Here is a 24949-nt window from a genome sequence, read left to right as displayed (position 1 = left end):
TTTGTTCTGATACTTGATGATTCAACTTATCTAAAATCATCTGTTTCTGTTAAAACCTCAATATAACTTATTCATCTCCCGTCGGCAGTCAACTATTAGGTATTCAAACGGAGAGAAACTCAGCAATGAGAAAACTCAACATGAATAAATAGTTGACAAGATACCGACATCATATGCTTCATTTATCATCTCTCTCATGAAATTTATTTTACATATGATGGATGGTGTTACTTTTTTTAACGGCTATCTCACTCTTACAAATTTTGTACACCGATTTTTGATTGGTCATACTATATTCTTCTAGGTAGAACCGTGTTTTGTTTAAAAGTAAGTACTGGTTCTGGTGCATACACGGTGGGCCAAACGAAGGCTTCTATTTTTTTGGTAGAAGACCTCAAGACCTATCATATTCCACCTCATTGTCTATTGTGGGATTATTTGTAGTTATTCGGTTCAGAATTTCTATGAGAATTTTGGGCCGAACACGCTCAAATGTTTTTTAATAATTTTTCTAGAGGGGTTTTTTCATTATTATTTTGTTACATTATCCTTTTTGATTGTTCTTTCACATATACAATAATGGCTTGAGTTTTTTTACAATTTTTCGAGAGGAGCTTTCTTCGGTATTATTTTGTTACATAATCTTCATTAAATGTTCTTTCATGCACAAAATTACGGTGAGGTATTAATGTTTTTATCGATATGAGAGATTTACGTTGAAGTATACGTTGTAGGTACCTATAGTTCCTAAGTAATTTTCAAAAATCATGTTTTTTTCAAATCATTTATCGTATTATCTGAATCACCCTTGGAAAATACAAAACCACCATTGATTTCATTTTGAAAACTACTTAATAGCCAACTCTCAAATTATTCACTTCAATATCTTAAAATCTTCAAGAAACACTTCATTGTGATACTGAAACAGCTGTTGTATAGCGAAGCACGTGTTGCGGTACCAACTGGTACCACTTGTCTATAGTGTTAGTTTTCAAAACCACCTAGGAATAGAATATTTCTGAAGAGTTTTATTTCAGAGTTGAAAATTTACCTCTCTACCTCTCTACTCTATAATTTCACCATGATAGAACAATTCATAATGATTATATGAAAAAAACTTAACAAAACTGCTCCGAAAAAAGTTAGGAAATATTTATGCTAGTCCGGCCGAAAATTCACTTAGATTGAAAAGTTTCTAATTCTGAAACAACAAAAAATCGAATGAGATACATAGGGATGATTCTGATAGGTATTGGGGGTAACCTCTCTGACGCGAATGTGTTCGTCTCTGTCAAAATAAGTAGTTGTCAGTTATTATTTCCTAGATGTCAAGGTTTTTCTCATAGTTATATTCTATGGCTATAATTGTATATATCACGACCCCTCCATGGCCATCTCTTGCAAACATTTTTCGAATGAAGTCTACTGTATTGACGTGTGATGAAGAACATTTTTCATTCCTTGATATTTTCTCAACTCCATCAGAAGTATTGAAATGAAAATAAACAGGATTTTCCTGAGATGTGTAAATTCTTCATTGGCTCAAAAATTAGTAGGTGATTTTGTGTTAATTTGATGTCCTAATGTAGATCATCTTCACTTTTACGTTTTTTGGCAAACATCCCAAAATAAAAAGGAAAAATTAAAATTTTTCATTCTCATGGATACATTGCAATTTAGTATTCTATCGTCTCTATAAAGAACGTCCCCAGTTTTTTCTGTTATTAACCGTGATTCATGAGAAAGCTTACATCTTTGCAAGTTGTAAAAATTGATTTCAGCTAAAAAACAATTAGGGAATCAATGGCAAAGGACATTGCTATGTTAGAGAATGGATTTTCAAAAACATGAAAATAAAAAATCAATTCATGTTCATGCGCATTGCTTACAAAATGAATAGACATCTACATCGCTCAACCAATTGTGATGAAACTTGACATGTATAAGTAAGTTTTCATAGAGAAGGTTTTCAGGCTATCAATTTTTCTGTAACTCGCCACTAGATGGCGCTGTAGAACAATTTTTTGAAAGCACTGTTCTATAACGCTGCGCACGCCTAAGTTCGATGATTCTGATCCTGTCAATACATTGGAACAGCAGCGATACAGCAACATAGTACTAGTTTTTAATGAATATAATGTAAAGGAAATACAGCCCTTTTTTATTATTCCAGGATTTTAACCACGTCACTTTTTAATTTCATTTGGAGGAATATGCTAACCAGTTACAAAAACTCAATTCAAATGACTCATATTGCGAGATGTAATATCCCCTCATGTCCCATGAAAACAGCTGTAATAAAAAAACAGCTGTTCTCAGAAGTGATTGAACATAAACCATCAACAATCCAAAGAAAAATTATATATCGATGGGTGAAATTCATATTTGCAATAATTTCGCAGCTAACAGATTCAAGGATTCCTAAATAATATGTGGAAGGTCGGAGTTGATCTATTTTCTTGTTGGGAATGAGTCGAGTTTCAAAGTTTAAATCACAGAAAATATGTATTATATACCTACGATATTCAAATGATGATTTTGTCAATTGAAATATAAAGCAATCTATAAAAAGAGCATGAAAATTGGAAATTGATATTCAAAATATTCTATAACGAGTAGATATCAAAATAAGGATGGGCGGCAGGCCTAACTCTGCAGCAACGTCTTCTTCTTATTGGCGTAAATCTAAAGAATTTGCTTATTCTGAATAGGATAAAGTTCAAACTTTATTCGGAATTTTGGGACGTTTATACCAGTGCATAAGCTTCTCAGAAATCTGACAGAGAAAAATGAATAACATCTAAAAAATATTAGAAGTCGTAGAAAATATTGTACTTATAGTAGGTACCTATATCCATAGTGTGAGGAATGAATAAGGGTGACTTTTAGGGGTGGAAACAAATTTTTCATGATTTTCAATTAGACTAGACAGGACAAGTTACAGGAAACGTAAAGATGTAAAACTTTTGTATGAGCTATTTCCAACATTTTCCAGCTATTTCCATATTTTTCGAGAAAAATTGTTCTTTGCTCTTTTTCTTCTGCAAAACTCATTTGTATTCCACGATATTTGCTGTGAACTCACCTTTTGGTGTTCTGAATATTCTGTAAATCCAATTGGAATGACATACCCTTATATTAAAAATGGCCTTTCGAAATTAACAGTCCTATTTTCAAGTGGTATATGGAAACATTTTTCAGAAAAAACGAATTATTGAATATACTAAGTATCAACGAATATTTTTTGTTGTCCACATTATCGGGTAATTTTTCCCAAATCGTACACAAATAGAACCATTACCATAGTATTGTTCTTTTTGTTCACCATTTGGGAGATGTTCTAATGGAAACAGACCATTGCTGGTTAAAAAAACATATTTATAGAACATTGATATTTTGATGAGGTTTAAGACCAACATAAAATTTTGAATATCATGAATAAAATATATATTTTCAATCTAAACATTGTATGTATATATACACATTTTTTTTAATTTCCATCACTGAATTCCGATGAATCAATGTTTATATATTGAAAAAATCATTTGAATTTCATTCTCAGAAAACAAATTATTTTTGTATATTTTTTGCATGTTCTCATATTGCATTGAAGTTATTTCATCCAATAATCTTACATTTCATTCGATATTATTTTCATAAATCAAAAACGTCAAAAAATGATTTAAAAATGATTTTAACAAAACTTTTTTGACAATTATCATATTTTCTGACACATTTTCCTATAGTCATGTTACTTTATGTTGACAGCGTCTGAAAGCAGAGAGTTGCATCAAAAAATATCACTGTGAATTATTATGAACAAACGGTTTTTAGCCCATGAGTGTTTGAGTCTGAAAATAATGTATTTTTTGAGTTCGATTTTAAAATAAATTGTCACACTGAATCATTTGATTTGAAAAAATTACGACTTACTCAGAATTAAAAAAGTAAGTTTCCATAAAACATAATGAAAAAATTATTTTTGTAGGAGAAAAAAGTCAAAAACGAAATACTGATTTTTTCAATTTTTTTTTATGTGTTATGTGATAAAATGGATCAGAAAAAAGTTGTAGATACTTATATTTCCTACAAGTTTTATATTTGATCCCCAAAATTCAGCCCTTTTTATCCCCGTGAGTATATTATACCTTGGATCGACTTCAGTTAATTTTTTCCGTAATGAGCATACTATGTTTTATCGTTTATAACTATTTTTGGGTTGTTATTAATCTTTTTTCAAAAATCATTTGCATTTGTCTATTTCATTGCCTAGAATAGTGTGTGTTATTATCCTGAAATGGTTTATAATACCAAACAAACTATTTCTGAAAGTGACGCCTGAAGTGATTAAATCACAAAGAATTCAACATTCGTATCTGCGAAAACTTACAAAAGTAATATGTACTCGCAAAACTAATTTTAATTCACTAATTTTCGTTTTTCTCATTGATGGAGACCCAAACATCACAAATGGAAAATTGTAGAATATCACAAGAAGGTAGCAGGTTTTCCCTGTTTTAAAATGTGTTCCTTTTATCCTTTCGAAAGCAGTATATGTAGTAAGTGGCGAACTAGTGCAACCTTTGTCTTTCGAGTATCAAATAAGTACACACCGGACTAGAAATCTAAATAATTCTTGTATGTGAGAAAAATAAATGTGAATAAACGGTATTATTATTTCAAGAACAGTATCTCTGCCGATGGCCCAGAGAGATTTTTCAAACGAGTATGATCTGCAGCGACTTCATTTCAACTGAAATCGCATTTTTTGTACAGGCACTAATCTCACAGCGTCTCGAGCATTTTCCGTATCGATTATGCATATCAGTTTGAAGCATCACTCGATAAATTTGTTGAATTCAACTCCTGGGCTGAGTACCTACGACGTAATGGTTGCATCTGACTATTGCCCCATAGTTCAGAGTAATAAACCCTATAGGGTTTTCGTATAGGGTTATAGGGTTTTCGTATAGGGTTTATTACAATATAATTCGTTGTAAGCGCTTGCAGACATAAGAAAGGTTTATTACTCTTAGCCAATATTGTATAGACAAATAAAATAGTCAATGGGCATTAGAAATTATCATTAAATATTTAAATCCGGACTTTACTTGATGGTATTGCAATCCTCTGAAGAAATTCGTGTATTATACTGTGGTTTTGTATACTGTTCATTGAAAAATCTCTCAATAAGGAATTACTTGAATTCGCTATGGATTTTCATCAGTTTCGGTCAATTCTGTCTAATACATTTGATTGATAGTCTAAACGTCTATCCAATTATGTACCACGAAAGTATTGATTTCGTTCAAATTTTTTATCAGGAGCACGAGAAAGTGAGAGGTTGAACATGAAGAAAAATTTTGAAATATTTAAAAAATTGAGACGTTTTAACATATTTTCTAAGATTTTTGAAGCAAGTTTTTGGAATAAAAGTATAGTATCCTTCTTGCAATCGTTACGAAAGTTACGTTTCGTTGCTTTTTGGTACTGATTTTTTTATTTTCCTCATGCTTTCTCTCATTCTCTTTTCAGTTATTTTTTTTATGATACCTACCTCTTGGTTTCCTCCAATGGAACATCTACCTCCACTTCCTAATATTTCTAGCGAATATTCATCCTTTCAGATTTGAAGACATTGTTTTCTTCCATATCTCACTCCAAATAATATTTTATGTATCTTTCCATACTCTTATATCTTTTTCCACTTTCTAATTCATCATATCAAATTCTTCTGATTCTTGTGTCAACACGCTTGAACCTCTTACTTTTTTGTATTGCAAGTATTCAAGAAAAACTCTGTGTATGACTGAGTATGACTACACTACAGAGTCTTTTAGGAAATTCAAAAGACAAAGTAAAGAATTCGGAAGTGTCTGGAATTTACGAAATTAAATATGAGGACTGCGATACAAAATATCATGGACAAACTAAAAGATTTATCAAAATAAGATATAAGGAACACTCATAGCCTTATAGAAGGCTAGAAAAATTAGCAGTCTCCCATCATATTTTGCAACAAAACCATTTCACAGAGTTTAGTTCATTAAGATTAGTTAGACAAGTTAACAACAGGCATCTAGATGTCTATGAGAACTGAGAAAGAAGTCAACACAATAGTATTATGAATAATTATGATGGTGAATCAATAACTAATAGTTCACTATATAGCTTGTTGAAATAATAATTTTAGTTATCAGATTTACCTGACTAGTAGATAAGGCAACATTGTGAAATTAATTTTAAGACAGTTGAGACGCAGATACCTAGCAGAGGAATCTATGATATAAATAAGGAGAACATTGTATGTAGTTTTAGTTCAATCTTCCTCCTGAAGGTGATCACTTGGTGATTGAAACACCAAAGGTTCAAACAGGGCATCACAAGTTGCAGCGATAGGTTAAAAAGTACAATAAACATTGTACATGGGTATTTATATCTATATAGCATCGATGTTTGAAAATATGATAAAATAAAGCTTTAATTTTTACACTCGGTTCAATAAAAAAAAAGGCAACTTGCTCTTCAATTATCATATTTTCAACATGCCACAGCAGCAGATATCTTTTTTTAAACCTCTGTTCTATCTACACGCATTTCGATCCTTCCCAAGTTGCAAAAACAATATGACAATGAAAATGATATTTATGTCAATAGCATGAAAATTCCTGGTATTTTTTCCTTTGTTTATGATTTGTCATGCTTTTAACGGTGAGATCAATCAAGTGAAAACGGTGACGGTTCATGGGATACTACTGAAATAATTACGTTGCGGCTGAATACCGTTTCATAAAGAAAAAAATACTTGAAACGTCTTTCAAACTCTATAGCAATCCATTTAGATGTGGAATATTGTTAGTCACACTTTGATTGGATTAAATATGTCCGAAGGATTGAACTCAATTATTTTATTGACATTTTTCATTTTAACAGTTATGGTGATTCATATTGAAGACGTCAGCAACAAAAGATCTAAAAGATGTGCAGACTGATCACATCATGTTGGAACCTGCAGCAAAATAGAAGTCGAATGCTATCCTGGCAATTAGAGTCAAACAGAAGAGTTGTAAAATGAAAAAGGGCAATGCTAGACTATTACTTCTACAGAAGAAGGCAAATACTGCGTTTATGTACTACGAGCTTCGAATTACAATTCCTACGATGTGAAAAATCTAAGCAATTTCAACTATAAGTATATAATGGGCAGTGTGGATGAAATACAATTTCGAAAAAATCAAGTTGAGATTAAAGTCACCTAGGTGTGAATAATACAATCTTTAACTTGACCTGAGTACTTGTAATGCACTGTTCGGAACCTTTGGTGTAATAATGAATATTACTACACCAAACTGTTATTTTTAACACCTCGACACGTGTTTCAATCACCAAGTGATCATCAACGTGTCGAGGTGTAAAAAATAACGGAAGATTGAAATAAGTTTAATCTTCTTCTTGAAGATGAGAATGCATTTATGAAAATCTTTATGATGTAGGTGGCGTCCAAAATGAAATCTTTCTGATTAGCGCCACAGATTACTTTTCTGCGAGGAGCATTGAAAACAGAAATGCGGATGACGTTATAAACGAGCTATCGCTTGGCCCCTAATCTCATTTGAAATATAAAATAGAATAGAACTTTATTGGCCACGTTACATATTCATACAATACATTTATAGCAAGTCAGTGTTCCACCTTTCGGAACAAGAATTGAAGTAGTGTACAATTCAAATAGAAGGATCAATGTTTCCACTGTAAATAGGAACATCACACAAACACAAGAATATACATATAACTCCATAGGCTCATCCTACACGACAAATAGTAAAAAATATCTATAATACAAGTATATAAAAAAATGAAAGAGTATGTACTATACAATTGTCTAAAATTGTTAAAAATCACACCGAACCTCAATATCAAGTGGAGTTGTCGTTCCAAGGAGCTTTGAGAAATTCATTGATGGAATAAAAACAATACTTTAATAATAGCACTTTGTATTTTCTCTTAAAAAATCCTAAAGGAAGTTGTTTCAAACTAGTTGGTAACTTGTTGTATATAACTGCAGTTTAAAACTGGAGTTTTTTCCCAACACCAAATCATTATTTTTAACACCTCGACACGTGTTTCGATCACCAAGTGATCATCTTCAAAGAGGAAGATTATAACTCGGTTTTAATCTTCCTCTTTGAAGATGATCTCGGTTTTAATCTTCCTCTTTGAAGATGATCTCGGTTTTAATCTTCCCCTTTGAAGATGATCACTTGGTGATCGAAACACGTGTCGAGGTGTTAAAAATAACGATTTGGTGTTGGGAAAAAACTCCAGTAATATTCAATACTACACCAAAGGTTCCAAACAGTGCATCACAAGAACTGCAGTTTAGGTGAGTTATTCCTGGTCACGTCAAGTCGATGAAAAGGTATTTTGAAACGAATCGCTGATCTTGTATTATGGTTATGAGATTCAGATACATTCGAATAACAATGTCTGTTTTTGTGAATATATATCACGGCATAATAGACAAACAGGCAAGGTAGAGGCAAGATGCCATATTTCTCGAAAATTGGCTTGCAGTAAGCATTGAGGTCCGCACCAACGATTATCCTCATTGTTTTTTTCTGTAGAACAAATATTTTTTGAGCATCACTTGTGTTCCCCCACAGGGTATAAGGATTGGATCGCACCCGTGAAACAGGTATGGGTGAAAATTTTCTTCAAAGATTTTCCCCTCAATTTTTATAGATGCCAACTATGATAAATAGGCCTCGTACCGTCTTCATTAGTCCACCCTGTATGTTTCGTTGGAACCCTAGAGTTGAATTGAGTATGAATGATAACAAGTCTACTGAAGAATTAACATAAAAATGAGAAAATATTTGAATGTTACATTTTAAGATCCAGAACGCTTGTATACCTATTTGGTATTATATCCAATGAGTATCCCAACCATTAAAAGTAATTTATTGTTGAAATTACTTGTAATCAATGTCCACGAGATTTACAACTGCCAACATCAGTATTATACTGAAAATATTTTTTCTTCGTAAACTGAAAGTAATAAAAAATCGACGGTGTCTATATTTATTGCCACAATAAAATAATAGGTACTTAATTGCATCACGTTGCAAAAAACAAAGAAGACTCACGAACGCCATTTGACAATTTCACAGCCGATTATCTGACGGCTTTCCCATATTGCTTTTGACAACTGTAGTATGTCAATTTCTAAGAATACATTTTTTACGTTAAAAAACTGAGTGAACCTTCGAGTCAAATCAGATTTAAAAAGCTAAGTGAAACACAACAAACTGATGAAGTAGGTAAGCTATTATTACGAAACCTTCATGTTGCCGATGATATTCATTATCGTAGTCATATTCGATAAATATCACATTCTGGTTTTTCTTCATTATGAAAAACTAAGAGAAGAGAATATTTTAATTTCTAGTCCAAGAAACCTCAAATAATCAATTCCTAATGAATCTAGAACAATGTATTTTCTAAGTACAATGTATATTCTATTTGAGAGATTATAAAAATGAGTTGACAGGGGTGAATTGTTTAGTTGTTTGGTAAAAAAACTTTTCGCCTGTCTACTTTTCCATCTTTATGAGAAACTTCCAAATGAAGCAAGAAAGCAACCAATTTTAAAATAAACTCTTTACTAAGATGTGTAGTAGTAGGTATACATAGTCGTTACTTTCAGATGGAAAAAAAGAAAAAGTTTCTCCGAAATACCTATCTCCATATGAACATTGAATTACATATAAAACTACTACTTCCATATGAGCATTGAGTTAAACGAAAATAACTTTTTCCCATTCAGTTTATACTCCAAATATTAGTTTGGTATATAAAATCTCACTTACATGAAACACTATGAATCTCAATAGTGAACTTCGAAGTTACGAAATCAGGCACTTGTCTGATAAGCACCTCATCAGAACCTTTCTGGAGAAGTAGAAACCAAAGTATGTTTTATCTGGTAGAAACCAGATAAAACATACTATTTGATACAACATATATCGCAATATTGTACCTACATTACGCTTCGACAAAATTAACTTTTCAATTTTAACTTTTGTTCAATTGTTCTATTATTACTTGTATTCTAATTCACTATTATTTAATTTCAGTTTTTTTTGCTTAAAATATTTGTTATATTCAGCTATTATTTTTATTTCTCCTTTTTTAATTCTTTCAGGGATTTCGAATCATTTTATATGATATCAGACAATGGAAATCCGAATTGATGAAATTCAACATGATTAATAAATTTCAAAGGAAAAAAAGGGCCTCTAAACATATTTCCATTATATAAGGCGCAACAAGCTTATAAGGGTACTCGTTTCAAATGAATTCATCTCTATATTGTGAAAATCAAAATAATGGGCGACAAAATACCACAGCATACGAAAAATCACAAGAGAATATTCAAGGAAACATTTTGGAATTGAAGGTGGGGTTGTGAAAAACTCTATTCTTCTATCATACTCATCCTCTTAGAGCTCTTGAAGAATCTGCATTTTATAAGGATGAAATTTATGCATTTTCAATGCTTTTCCTAAAGTCTCATTACATTTTCGATGTCTTTCGTTAAAAAAGACATGCCGCTTTTCGTGCGCACTTTCCAACTTTCCCATAAATAACAATTATTTCAATTCTGTCTTGAAGAATGTACTCAAACCATTTTTACACTTTTATACAGTCATTGAAGTAATCACTAAACAGCGCAACAGGTACAACTGTATGCGCCATACTACCACATCGTTCAAATTTGCGAATCAATTTTTTGCCTGAAAACAGAAGCTTTTTACAGCAGAAGTAGTAAAAAACGGTTATCTGTACATTTTCTCCGATGAGACTTTAAAATTCAGCATTTACTAAACACAAATTTACTACAAGATACGTTTTACTATTAGACTACTTTTGAAGTTAATTAATTGGAGCTAATGGCTAATGTTATCCCTAATAAAGGGTTGGAACGACACCACCTAATATTCTTACCCGTTCTGGTCAAACCATGCATCTCTGTATAGGCCTCAAATATATTAGCTTCCATGTTTTTATGATAGTCAACATTCCAGTCCTCAAGTTTTTTTCCACATAATTTCAAAGAATTCGAAACCCATCGTTTTCTTCCTCCGCAATGCATAATGATTAGTCGCGATCCTTTGTTTGCAGGCATGTTATGCGTACACATTCCCGAACCATCAGTCCAACCTTTCGTAACTATGTCGTGAGTGTCATACCAAGTTTCATCCAAATAGAAAATTTGCCTTTGTTCTTGTCTATATTTAGTTCGAAGTATTTGTTACGCAATTCCACTATTCTTCTGCTTTCCATAACTGCTTGACGTTTGTTTATTATTTTAAATCTAAATCCTAGCTTCTTTATCCAATTCTGATGACTTTTATCACAGCAGCTCACGTTGTGGCCGGAATTTCTTCCTTATGATTTCAATTGTAGGAATCTCATTGCTCTTGTAGCAGTCGTATATTGTTTTTTTAATGATTTTATTAGATGAACATCTAAAGGTTTTGGTAATCCCGTATCACATCGCGTCTTGTGTTCAAAAGGTTTCATTTCAAACAAATAACAAAAATTTTAAATAATTATAACATCACCGATATCTAATTTCATCACTCAAATCGCGATCAGTTTCTGAACTGAACATTGACGACACAACGTAACATGATTTCAAATTTAATTTTATGACTCTTCAGCCAATTATAAAACTCGGTTAGTAAAAATTATCCAATACGAACCGCCAGTTCTTCAGTCTACGTGGAGTAATTCGTAGCGGCATTATTTCTTTGTATTGGTTTTTTGGCCTGTGAGTTCGCCGATAGCTTTAAGAATCACTATATCAGTTACTTCTACTATACTCAACTTAATCGAGTAAGTAAATGAATTTTGTTTACTTGTGACAATGTGGGTACGCTAATTTGAAAACCGGTGAGTGAACTAGATCGATTTGATCAGTTAGCATGTTATATCCGCAATGCTTATGGTTATGAATTTTCAAGGATTAAAAATAATTGTGTTCCCAACCCTTCCTTGCATCATTTAGATTCGTAATTGCATTCCGAAGAATGGTTTGAAAACGTCGAATCACTTTTACCTAGTCTGAAGAACCTTTCATGTTCAGCATACCGTTTAGAGAAATTTTGACCACATTGTCCCACATAAGCACTATTTCACTCCGGGCACTTAAGCTTATTAACTCCAGATTTCTCCATTTTATCCACTATGTCTGTGGCATTAAGAAGGAAATTAGATAACCTGGCATGTGGTCTGCATGCCACTTCCACATAAAGAGTTCAATATCTCATTTTACTTATTTCAGTCTGCAAATTGAGAAAAAATTAGTTCTGATAAAGACAGAAGTATATACTCACTTCTTGTCAAAATACTGGACAGTCTACTTTGTTTTGAAATAGTTTGCATAGAAAAATTACTCACAAATTCTGTATATTCGATCAAAGCCAAATAACTTGATGTCATAAATAATTTCTAAATCAATATTGACCTTGTGTACTTCAACGAGGCCAGCTCTAACTTATTACATTGGTCATTGTTCAATGTTCCACGCGACAAAAATAGCAAAAGATGTTAATTGCAACTTCTCGATATTCTAATTCAAAGTTTCGATAATTTGTGAGCTAGAAAATTTTTCATTGTTTCTTCTGATCACCTTCTTTTCTAGCCTATATTTTATGTATAATGTCCTTTTTCAATTAAAGTTTCTATAAATAGATATGACTATTGATAAGTTTGGTTGTTCTATCAAAATATGCGATCAAAATATTACTTATGCTGAAATACATATGAAAGACAATAAGTTACTGTGAGACACCAGCTGATGTATCACTTAGATTTGTAATATATTTCAAAAGAATAACTCGTTAATTATGCATTCAGGTTAGGCAATATATTTACCAGGCGTAGGATAAGACAAGTTGTTCAGATATTCAAATCTCGAAAGGGATAGCATTTCTCCCAGCCATTTAAAACGTCAGTAAAAATAGTTGTCAAATGATTTTGGAAAAGTTAGTTGAAAATAATAAAGACAAAATATCCAAATTCGAGAAATGAGAGGTATATAAATCAATGTGTGTTATATAATGAATATATTGGTTGGTCAAACTGGTGGAACATTTAGGAATCGAATCCAGGAACATGAAATGTGGTATGTAAATAAGAAAATAAGTTCAACATATTCAAATCATCTTTTAAGAAAAAATCGTATCTTCAACGAAGAGTTCGAAATTTTACACATAGAAAATAAAGGTTTGAAACTGAATCATTTGGAAGCAATGGAAATTAATAAACTTGAAAATTCAAAAATTCTGATGAATGACCAACTGGATTTGAATAGATCATCATTATTGAACATGTTTTCTTAAAAAACCAAGGAAGAAGGTATAATTATTGTTGTAGAAGTGAGGCAATATGCTTCAGGTAATAATAAAGGAGGATGTACCTCAGGCATATACTTATTTTAGAGGTTTAGGTAATTTGATGGAGGTAGTCCCAATTATAGTTACCTGTGGCACATAAATATTAGCGTAAGAAGCAACTTGTAGTATTCAAATCACTGTTGAAGAAGCTCCTGTGTTAGCGAAACATGTCGCGATATATTTCTCGAATAAAGTTTGTAGAAATCAAATCGTAAGGTGTAGTTTATGAAATTAATAATATCGAAAAAGCTTTCGCAACAGGTCTGTAGAAGTTAGATATGAATCCAGCAATGCTGCTCTTACCGCTGCATTTCTCGTAACACCAATTTCGTTATTTATCAAAACGAAGCTCGTAAACTTTCATAGCCGGAGATAACCAGGTTGAAGGTATTTTCCGGTTGAGTTGATCATGGTTTGTCGGTTTTTATGCTTGACCTATCGTCTACAATTGCGATAGGCATTATCAAAGGCGAAGAATAGAAATAGTATTATGCACTGTGAGTCTTCCATCCGTTGCCTTACTGTCTTTGAGGTATGTATAACGCAGTTGTGAACAAAATGTCAATCATAAAAACCTACATACCATCTCCAAGATACCTGAAGAGTAACTTTGACAAAAGCAAAGCTTGTCAAGTTCAGATTCACAGTAACGTGTAACACAAGCAAAACTCTTTGTGTCTTCGATTGGATCACCACAATATCGGATTCGCTATTACCGCAAATTCTTTACAGTATTTCTGGTTGTGGAAAAGGAAACAATTTATGGGATAATTCATCCTTGAAACCTCAAGTTCTTTAATATTCATTATCTGAGGTATTGTCACATCTGTTCTTATAAGACGTGTGTTTTTTTTTGAAATTATCTTAGTATCTTCCTCTTTGAAATTCTTTGTTCTTAGCTTTTTTGTTTTTTGACAACTGAATGTTTTTTTTCGGGTGGTTTTTGACTGCAGATTAGAAGGTCCTGGAAAAGGAAACAGTCAATAGGAGAATACCTCCTTGAAACCTTCACCATGGTTTGTTTCTGGACTTTTATTTCGAGCCGTTGTTGGATATTCATCTTCACTAATAATATAGCAACCGGAGCCCATTTTTTCATATTATAGAAATAAAACTCTCAAATGCATTTTATTTACAAAAACGTCATGTTTTCATTTGATGATGATGAATTTGATTTATCAGATGATGAAAAAATACTTTAATGTTTTAGGTAGGTGCGAGCCAGCCGCCGGAATGCTGATAGCCTGCGCAGGCTGCGACAAGCCGATCCTCGACAAGTTTCTACTAAATGTCCTTGAAAGGACGTGGCATGCGGAATGCGTCAGGTGTTTCGACTGTCATGCTCCACTCACAGACAAATGTTTTTCCAGGGAAAGCAAGCTATTTTGCCGGAGTGACTTTTTCAGGTACGTTTGCTTAATCAGTATTAATTTCATGAAATATTTGACAAACATTTACCGAAACGAGTGGTATCTTCCTGCTGTGCAACTAAAGACCAACCAACTTCATAATAACATTTGCTATACGTGGTATAATGTGAGTGAAATCGATATTTTTATGAAATTATTTATCTGTTCGCGGAGGAGATGCTTGTGGTTCCAGCACTTCATAACTATTTTAAATTTCAATTTTTGGCTTACATATTGTTAACGTTGTAATCTCCCAATTGACGAAGTTTTGGGGACATGGATAAATTAAAAAAATGTGCCTATTCATTAAATCCGATTATGAGAAACATGAAATTTCATGAAATATTTGACATACATTTACCGAAACGAGTGGATTCGAAACACTCTTTTGGTACTGAAATTTTCTTATTCAAAACCACGTAAAATTTATGGAAACTTCTTCACTTAGAGAACTTATACTTGAAATTGAGTGCTGATGAATAAAATACATACATCGGAGTTGTATTTCTTTCGTAGGCACTCATAAATTCCGAAAGAAAATACAATTTCTAAGGTATTATAAAAGATACACTCAAAATTGACTGTTGATAGAGTGTTTTTCTTAACTTAATTCTGAACTGGAGCCTGAAGTGTTATATTATACTGTAATTCTGAATAGAGCCTCCGCATCCAAGCTGACAAAACTTCAAGACATATTTTCTTCAGATTTCACTGCAGAGGAATACGTTGAGAAGAACTTTATGGATTAGTCGTTGAAACTAGCTGAGTATACTTAGCCAGCTCTATATAACAGGATATCCGATAAAACGAAAAAATATCTATTTATCGCTTTGAAATTATGCTTAAAAATGTGAACCAAGATTTATTTCAAGTTTCTTATTTCGAATATGATCTCTACAACCATTTGTTAATTGATTTGGATCATCGTCACCTGCATCAAGTAAAATTTAATTTGGGCTATACTCTGAAATTATAATTTTTTCCTGTTGTTCTACAGAGTATTGTTTATTAGACTTTGGCAAATTGTAAGAGAGCACTTTTTTCTGTATTCTTATATTTTCATAGCCGACTAGAACTACGAGGGTGGTCTAAAAAGTATCCGACGTAACAAAGATACAAGACAAATTTTCAGATTTTTGTTATTTTCCAATAGTGTCTTCTTTCAACTCTACACACTTCTCTTAACGATGCTTTCAACTCTGTGATCCGTCCAAATAGTACTCGGCGTTTTTCTCTGCCTAATAATTGGTCACGAAGGTGATTGCCTCTTCATTTGACGAAGATCTCCCTACTCAGAGCGCAATTTCAACATGGAAGAACAAAAAAAACTCTCTTAGGGCAAGATCTGGTGGCTAAGGTGGATGGTCAAGAAGTTAAAACCGTAATTCGTGGATTTTCGCCATGGCAACCGCTGAGGTGTGAGACGGTCCGTTGTCTTGGTGAACCAGGATTTGATTTTTCTGTAAATGTGGTCGTTTTACCGCAAGTTCTGCCTTCAGTTTGTCAAGTAAAGATGCGTAGTGTGCTCTTGTGATGATTTTCCGTTTTTGAAGAAAATTGATGGAAATAACTCCCAAAAAGATAGTCGTCATCACTTTCCAAGCCGAAAAAACAGTTTTTGCTTTCTAGAAGCCGGTTCCCTCTTTGCAGTCCATTGTTTGAATTGTATTTTTGTTTCATGCGTATAATGGTGTATCCATGTTTCATATACAGTAATTAACCGGCGCCGAAACCTGGATTTATTGCACCTAAACTGCGCCAATAGAGCCTTGTAAATGTTCTTTCGAGCACGTTTCTGATCTAACATGAGCAAACGCGGCACCCAACACGAAGGCAGCTTTCTTATGCCTGAAAGTTGATTAAAAATGTAACAAACACATTTTTTGACATGTTCATAACTTTTACTATCTCTCTTACTGTAACTACCGGCGATGTTGTCGCAGTTTTTGGATGTCCCAAACGTTCACCGGCGATGTTATCGCCGGTAGTTGCACTTTTCAGACGTCCCGAAAGTTCATCGTCTCCCAAAAGTATCTGCAGCCACTTTTGAATTCAGCTTACCAAGATTTCTCTGTGGTGAATAATGGTGCAGAGTCCCCATGTACAGGATCCAACTCAGCTTTGATATTTAATGGCAGCTAGATACTCGATTGACCATTTTCACAAAAGCACTCAGCTCAACTCACTCTTTTACATAACAACTGCGGGTCCAAAATGTCTGAAACTTTGGAGAATAACTGTCAACAGATGAACACCGAAATACACCAGCTTTTATTTATGAGCGCTGCTACTTCTGTAGTTTTTTAGCAGAATTACCAATTGATAACCATTACTTTCGTCGCAAGTAAATTCCAGTTAGTGAGAAATACGATTAGTGAGAAAGAGAAAAAAATAAAATAAACATTTTTTTTTCAAACTCTGAGGAAACAAAAACAAAAAAAAATACAATATACAACAATATACAAATGGTATAGGAGTTGCTATTCAATGTGTAAAATTATTTTTTATTCCTTTTAGTATATGTAAAATTTTTGAGGGTTTTCGATTATGAATTGTTTGAATTTATTAATTCCTTTGATAATTTTCAATTCTACTGGGAGTATGTTGTATAATTTCGGACCATAATAAAACACGTATCTTTGTGTATGGCTTTTCTTGTATAGAGGTATTTTGATATTTAAATTCTCGATTGCTCTAGTTCTTACCGTTATACGTGTTGAGTAATTACTAAATTTCGGGAACATCCATATTAGACACAGGTAACTGTATAATGATCTTACGTTTAGTAATTTAGTCTCTTGATATAAATGATCCGTTGAAAATCGTCTATTTTTTTTCAAAATTATTTTCAAAATTGAGTTCTGTGTTATTTGTAAGCTGTTAATGTGGTTGTCGAAAGTACCCCCCCATGATGTCATGCAATATCTTATAATGGATTCTGCCAAAGACTGATATATTAATAATAAGTTTTTTTTAGAAAGAATATCTCTGAGACTATAAAATTTACGCATGAGTAGCCTCATCCTTTGTATTACATATGAAATTTGTTTGTCCCATCTCATATGTTGATCAATAACAAGACCCAAATATTTAATGGATACAGTTTTTTCTATTATCGGGCATTTACAATTGTAATTTTTTGTGCAGGTCATTTTGTGTAATTTCAGTTCATTAATATGCGGCTGATCATCTGAATTTAGTGAAAAAGCCATAAATTTTGTTTTATTCACATTTAGACTCAATAGATTATTATTCAGCCAAAGAAGAATTTTTCTCACATTGATTTCAGCAGTTTCATAGACTGTATCCCAACTATCACCAGTTACTTTGTAACTTCAATTTTTTTATTCTCTTCGAAAAATAATAGGATGTGGATTCTTAAGGTAATGATCATTTCCCGTAGAGAATTAAACCGTGATTTCTAAAAATATCCATTGAAACTGTCCCCTGAAAATTATTGACCTGTCTTACTGACTATTTATATTATTATTATTAGTGAGAACGAATTCCAGGCTGGTAGACAATGATTGAATGAAACCACTGAACGTTTAGTCTGCTACTGGGACAGACGTCTTCAGTGGTTTCCATCTTATTTCCTAGAAAGAAGTTATTTAGGTTGAGAAGTTTTCAGTATGAAACATACGTACGAATAAATATAACAACGGAGATTCATGGCAATAAACAATAAACGGTGTGGGAGTTCAGTTGACACCTTGAACCCTACAACCGATAACAGAGCAACTTACTGAAAAAATCAAAGCCAAAAGTATCAGTTATTGAGACCGTGATACGACCTTTTCGTTTTACCGAATACCTAATTCGTCATACTAGGTGTTAAGTCTAGAGCTAGAGGATCCGGTTACGTTCAGATTAGTTCTGCACATTGGCGGCACATACATTCTCTGGAATTTTTATATTTATTTATATATTTTATTATATTCGACACTGGGAGTGTTCATTTAAATTATGTCGAATAACTTATTCTGAAATTCATTTCATTTGCAATTTTGATAGTGTAAACACCATCGGAGAACTTTTTATGTAAATGTCAGGTGCAATATCAAAACTCTAATGCCAACTGAGATCATCTGCGGAATACCAAAAGTGGTAACTTCAGTTACTTCGTACTTTCATGAAATAAAAAGCTTTATGAATAGAAATACATCAATAACTTCATACAAACTTGGTTCCATTTTATTCTGAAAGTCTATTTTCATTCATTGAATTTCTTTCTCAGAATATCACTCACCTCACCAGTAATATACAATTCTTCATTTTAAAAGTTGAGCGGCATCATTATCTTCATGTGCTTCATTATTACTTCATTATAACTTTTCATTATAACGATTCATAACTAAATCAATTACTGGCAGATATATGATAGAATTGGCCAATACTTGATGAAATCCATAACTAACGTATTCAAAAAACACTTTATTGTGAGATTTTCACTAAACAATTTTTGTAAATTGAAGTGTTTTTTGAATACGTTAATTACTGCCAAATATAAATTTTCTTAAAATGTTCCCTTGTTCGATACACTGGCAGAGCTGATGTAGCAAAGGTTATCCATCAACCTTATTCAAAATTTTGATTTCGCTTGCTTTATTTTTCGGTCACAATTAGAATTACTGCTAGACGTATAAAATTTGAACCACCATTTCCAATCTGTCCGCAATATACCAAAACTTTTTCCAGAGACACTGGAACTTGTTGAAACTTGTTATTCAAAATTTACAATTATTCAATTTGTTGCTTGTTTTTATATTTCTTGCTCACCATATACTTAGTTGTTATAAAAAAGAAAGACTGTCAGAAGTTATTTTGGAAAAGTCATTACAATTTTGTTACACTGAAATACAGTTTTATTGGCGATTCCTGAAAGGAAAAATAACTAGAGATTTGATAAAACTTAAACGTATTTTCACAAAACCGTTTTTTCATCTATGAAGTATCACAGTGTATAAGACTTAGGCTGTAGTTTCTCATTATTTCGTCTTTTTACAGATCTTCTTTCGGTAACATCCAAGTGACCAATTTGAATTTACAAAAATAGAACAAACACTTGATAACAATATATCCTGATTTTTTTGAAAATTAATTCGTTAGTTGTTTTTTAAACTTCACTTCGTGTTTCTGTTCTATTTCGATTTAAAACACTTTTTTCTGCGAAACCCATTCCATATAATTGTTTCCACTAACTTCTGTTCAATTCGATCAATTTCAAAGTATGATTTATTGATTCATTCGAAGGTGATAATCATATTGGCAAAATATAACACTTAGGCCAGCATTACGCTGAAAATATCGCTAGGCATTTCATTATTTCTATAGTAAAATTCTATAATAGTAGGCACTAAATTCTCAGAAATATTATTGCATTTGAATGAAAACATGGTTGTCAGGTTGCGATTCTATGTAATTTATCATTCTATATATTTTATCAGATGAAAAAATATATGAATCACAACCTAATAACAATGTTTTCGTATGAATGCAGTAATATTTCTGAGAATTCAGTGCCTACTATTATGGAATTTTAGTATATGAGGTTGAATTTTAACAATGTTAAGTTAACTGTTACTGAAAATATGGAAATCACGGAACCTTCATCAAATATTGTTGAATATTCGAGGGTTTTTTTTATTTTTTCACTTATTACATTGACTGGTGCCTCAGATATACTTGTTTCCTTATAACAGTCAGTTAGTTTGGCGCATGTTTGACAATACAGTCGATCATCGCTTGTTAAAAATTCCATTTTCAGATGATTTAACAATAAGCTTTGCACGGACTGGTAATTAGTCGTATTAGGAGAAGCTAGATGAAGAGTATTCAACAAGAACCCCAAGAATTCGGAACAATCCTCTTGTTGTCCTAACGAGTATTTAGTAGACTTCAAAGACTCCAGGAAATCGGTTGGAGGGAAAGATGATACCTTCTTACGAAACTGCAGCTGCATGAACAGTTGTTTGAGTTTGATGAATAAGCAGGAAAAATTCTCGTTCTCGTTCATTATTAAAACTTCGTTCTTGAAATTCTTCGTCATGAACAACACTTGTAAAATGCTATTCATGTAACAAGTGTTTCCTAAATTATCCAATCCAATTTTCTTCTCTAGATTTTTAGGACAACTCTCTACTGATTCGTAAGGAAGAACACGTTTCACAGAATCTCCATAAGAACCATTTCTCAAGCTGCGATCGATCCTTCCAAGTGAAAAAGGGTTTCGTAGAGGAATCGATTCGGCTCTTGCTTCAAGAAGCGCTTCCACTGAAATGGTACCAGTTCTACGAGGAATGCAACTCATTTTTTGGGGCCAAGAATGACCTGAGTTCACTGACCGCACTGAAAAAGAAGACTCAACCTCTAACGGAAGCAAGAAACTCTTTGGAAGGTTCGAAATAGATGAACATTTCAACCTAGTAGACCACTGTTATAATATTCATGAAGTCATTCTTCAATGTGGTTCTGGCGTTGAATGTGGTCATTATTACGCCTTGGTCAAAGAAGAAACGGCCTGGTATAAGTTTGACGATAGTCGTGTCACGAAGTGTTCTGGTGATGCATTGAATTTATTGGAGCCTCTGGAGACACCCTACATTTTGTTTTATGAGAGAGAGGACATTGTTAGATCAAGATCTTCAGATGATGTGGTGCTGCAGGTTTTTCCGGGTTTTCCTGCAGCTGAAAAAGCAAATGCGCCACTGGAATCAATGAAGTCGCCCCGGAGCGCCAATTAATTTTTATTGTTGTATTTATTTTATTTTTATCGTTGTTTTAACATATTGTAATAATTTTACAACTTCATGCAATAATATAATTGACAGATATTTTTTCACTATAGATTAATTATAAAAATTCAGGAAAAATAGAACAAAACTGTGGATGAGTTATCGAAATATCTCTAAAAATGTGAAAATTATGGCCAGTTGAAGTTTCGACTGCAAGAATTTTGTCCGGTGTCTGACCCAAACGGCGATGTTCATATTCGCTTAGTTGTCTGTACCTACTTCAAGTTTTTTAGTAACTTGTTCCGCTCGTGTTGTATTTCATTCATTACGATGGCTACATCTAAATAATACTTTATTAATTATATAGCGGTGATTGCAGATAAGTCAAATGACGTCGGCTACCAGTCATTCTACGCTAAATATGCAAAATTCAATGATCTATTTCCAAGTACATTTATTCATACATTTTCAAAATTCTTTCTGTTTTCTGTGATCATCATAAAATATTGATATAAATATGGCATAATAGGTAATACTGTGTTCTGTTTATTACAATATGAATAAAAGTTAGCAGCTTGTTTTAGTCATATAACCCTCAACAAGAATCCTATTTTCCATTTTCATTTCGGAAAATAGAGAGAGAAAATTGTAAGATTATAATTTTTTCATTTATAAAATTGACAGCCAATTATCAGGCAATTTACATCCGAAAATTGACTCGTAATTAGTCTATCACTACTGAAAACAACATCCATATTAAGGCCTCGTTAGCGACGCATTAAAACCACAAGAAAAAAATTCATTCTAAGGAGAAGAGTTGGTGAATAACAAAGGTGACAATCTGTTGAACAAAATCTGTTAAAATATGTTTTTTCATTAACCAGCTGTCGCACCCCTATGAAGGTTTCATAATTCAACGTGTGATTCCTTGCATTAAAGACAATGAATGAAAAAAATCACAAATGTCGAATAATAAATGAAGTCCCTATATATTAGTATCTAATAAAAGTTTGTCATATTCCTTCAGTGTAATTTGATAGCATAAACGGATTTGGGACAATAATGAAACATATTCATATACCTAGTACTTAATTACAAGTGTATATACACAGCACTCCGTTAGTTTTCGCAAATTTTTTGTATATATAAAACCCATTGATTTAATTCGATATAGCTCCTTATAGGCTTCTACTTTTTAATGATTTCACTAACAAAATATCAACGCAAATCGAATAACAGCGTTGCAAGAAGATTCGTGCCTTTTAACTCGCGAAAAGAAGACGTAACATCGAAAGACTGACGGCCGTCACTGGTTTTTATTCCTTCACGTGTGTTTTCAAAAGCTTTGTGTCGACTTCGAAACGCTAAAACTGCCTTGTTATGGCCAAGCTGTTAACCAGTAAACATGTTAGTTGTGATGGACTTGAATAATATATTGGCACTCTGGTCACCATATAAGTTTTATTTCGACACTTCCAATTATGAGAGACGAAACTCTCAATAATTCCAATTCATACAATTGTCATGTACGGTTGTCAGGTATTTTATGGTAGGATGTATTTCGTAGGTATTTTTCAAATTGCTGAAGTTTTTTCTTGAAATATTTGAATAATTTTAATTTTCGACAAAAGAACATTCAGTTCATGATATTCCTCCCGAATTGAGAGGGTATTCAATTTGCAAACTATTTTTCTTATTTTCGAAATATTGCAAATTGACCGAAAATATGTTGATGTTTCTAGTTACCTAAAAATTACTGGAAAAGTTGGTTTCTCTTTCCTCGTTCCTCTATCGAAATAATAATGAAGCAAATTTTGAAACTAGCTTTGAGGGTTGATTATTATCGTCAAATGATTAAATGTTCAGTAGAAGTATAAGAAAAGAAAAATTCAAACTTCATTTTGAAAATTTAACAGAATAGTACGTTTTCAGTATATTCTCTGGCTAATTTGATGTTCCTAAGGACTATACTGTACTGAATTCGGATTCTTTATTCAAAAAAAATCATATGAAACTTTCGAAAGGAAAAAAGAAAGCAATTGAGTTCAAAATAAACTATCTACAAAGATGCGTAGATTATGTATAGCAGTTTCTTCAGAAACGAACTAAAAGAAAAAGCCATTTCGAAATAACTACTCTACAATTAACAATGAATTAGATGAAAAAGAAACAACTGATTTAATATGAACATTGAATTATACAAAAATTACTTTTTCCTATCCAGTTTCTAATCCAAACATTCGTTATCGAATTGAATCAATTATCATTCATAAAAATGCATCACAATATAATACATGAAAGGGTAACGATATAAAATTTCACGTACATGTTACTGCTTTGGTATTACTTGACTTCTCCAAAGCGTTTTACAAAATCAGCTAGGAATCACCCTGTGTCAAATTGAGGTAGTAGTAGAGGAGTATTACGGGTTAAATATTTAATCAACATTTTTGATTTCGAATAATTTCAATAGACGATTCTAAAGAATGTTGATAAGTGGATCATATTCATCAAGTTTTCATCTGTTTTCTGGGGTTCCTCAGAGATCTATTGTAGGCCCATCTCAGTTCATATCATACACACGGTAGATTTTATATGAGGTTGAACATTGTGGAGTACAGGCTTATGAAGATTATACTTACTAATGCAGTTATAGAAATTATCAACAATGTACTCAAAAAGGCTAAAAATCTGCTGAAGAACACGGACGATGCATTCAGATGAATCTGAGACAGTTTTTCTCGGTAATAAAAATTGTAGAAATTATAGGAATATTCTGAAAAATAACATGTTTATTCACATAGACAACAAACCCTCACAAGTAAGCGACTCAGCTAGAAAAGTACATAAAAAGTCTAGTAGGCAGAACTCTTGCATTACTCACTTCGAGTCAATCAACATATTCTAAATTTCAAATTTGACAAAGTGAGTCGCATGTTTTGAGTCACTTCAATTATTGTGACTTCATTTACAGTTCATGCTTAGCGAACGTTGACAAAATGCGAGTTCAAAAGGTACAAAAAGTTGATCCTTGAGATCAAGAAGTATGATCCCATCTCTTATAAAGTCATCTGATGCAAGTGGCTTAACATGGAAATGCATTTTTTCGAAGATCTTCAATGCAATGCGTATGTCTGATATGTTGCCAGAAGATCAAAATGTACAATATTGATTTCGTCACGTCTTTTTTATACTCATCTAATGAGTATGCATTCTCAATTTTTGAATAATACTTTTATACGCTCAATCATATTTTTATAAACCCTCTGACAATGAAACAGTCAACTGTAATTCAGTTATTTGATTCACTAGAATATAGATCTCCCTTTATTCCTTTTCGCCA

The 24949-nt window shown here is 32.6% G+C and overlaps 1 protein-coding gene across 2 annotated transcripts in view; it reads left to right on the top strand.

Annotated features, from left to right (window-relative positions):
- Positions 1-24949, top strand: part of Lim1 (LIM homeobox 1) — a 119111-nt gene that overhangs the window by 6270 nt on the left and 87892 nt on the right. The window contains exons 1-2 of one of the 2 annotated variants that reach the window (XM_074183480.1): positions 9181-9320; positions 14674-14869. In XM_074183480.1, coding sequence (XP_074039581.1) covers positions 14697-14869 — 173 coding nt within the window. In that variant the 5' untranslated portion in view covers positions 9181-9320; positions 14674-14696. Of the gene's footprint in view, positions 1-9180; positions 9321-14673; positions 14870-24949 lie in introns of those variants that run through there. The other variant, XM_074183479.1, reaches the window with a different exon arrangement.

The sequence above is a fragment of the Leptinotarsa decemlineata genome, unplaced genomic scaffold (assembly GCF_025532065.1).
Source record: "Leptinotarsa decemlineata unplaced genomic scaffold, Ldec_3_MD MMD2_tig00026340_RagTag_RagTag, whole genome shotgun sequence".
Taxonomy (NCBI): domain Eukaryota; kingdom Metazoa; phylum Arthropoda; class Insecta; order Coleoptera; family Chrysomelidae; genus Leptinotarsa; species Leptinotarsa decemlineata.
The sequence above is the reverse complement of the archived record's forward strand: the minus strand, read 5'-3'. Positions and strand labels throughout refer to the sequence as shown.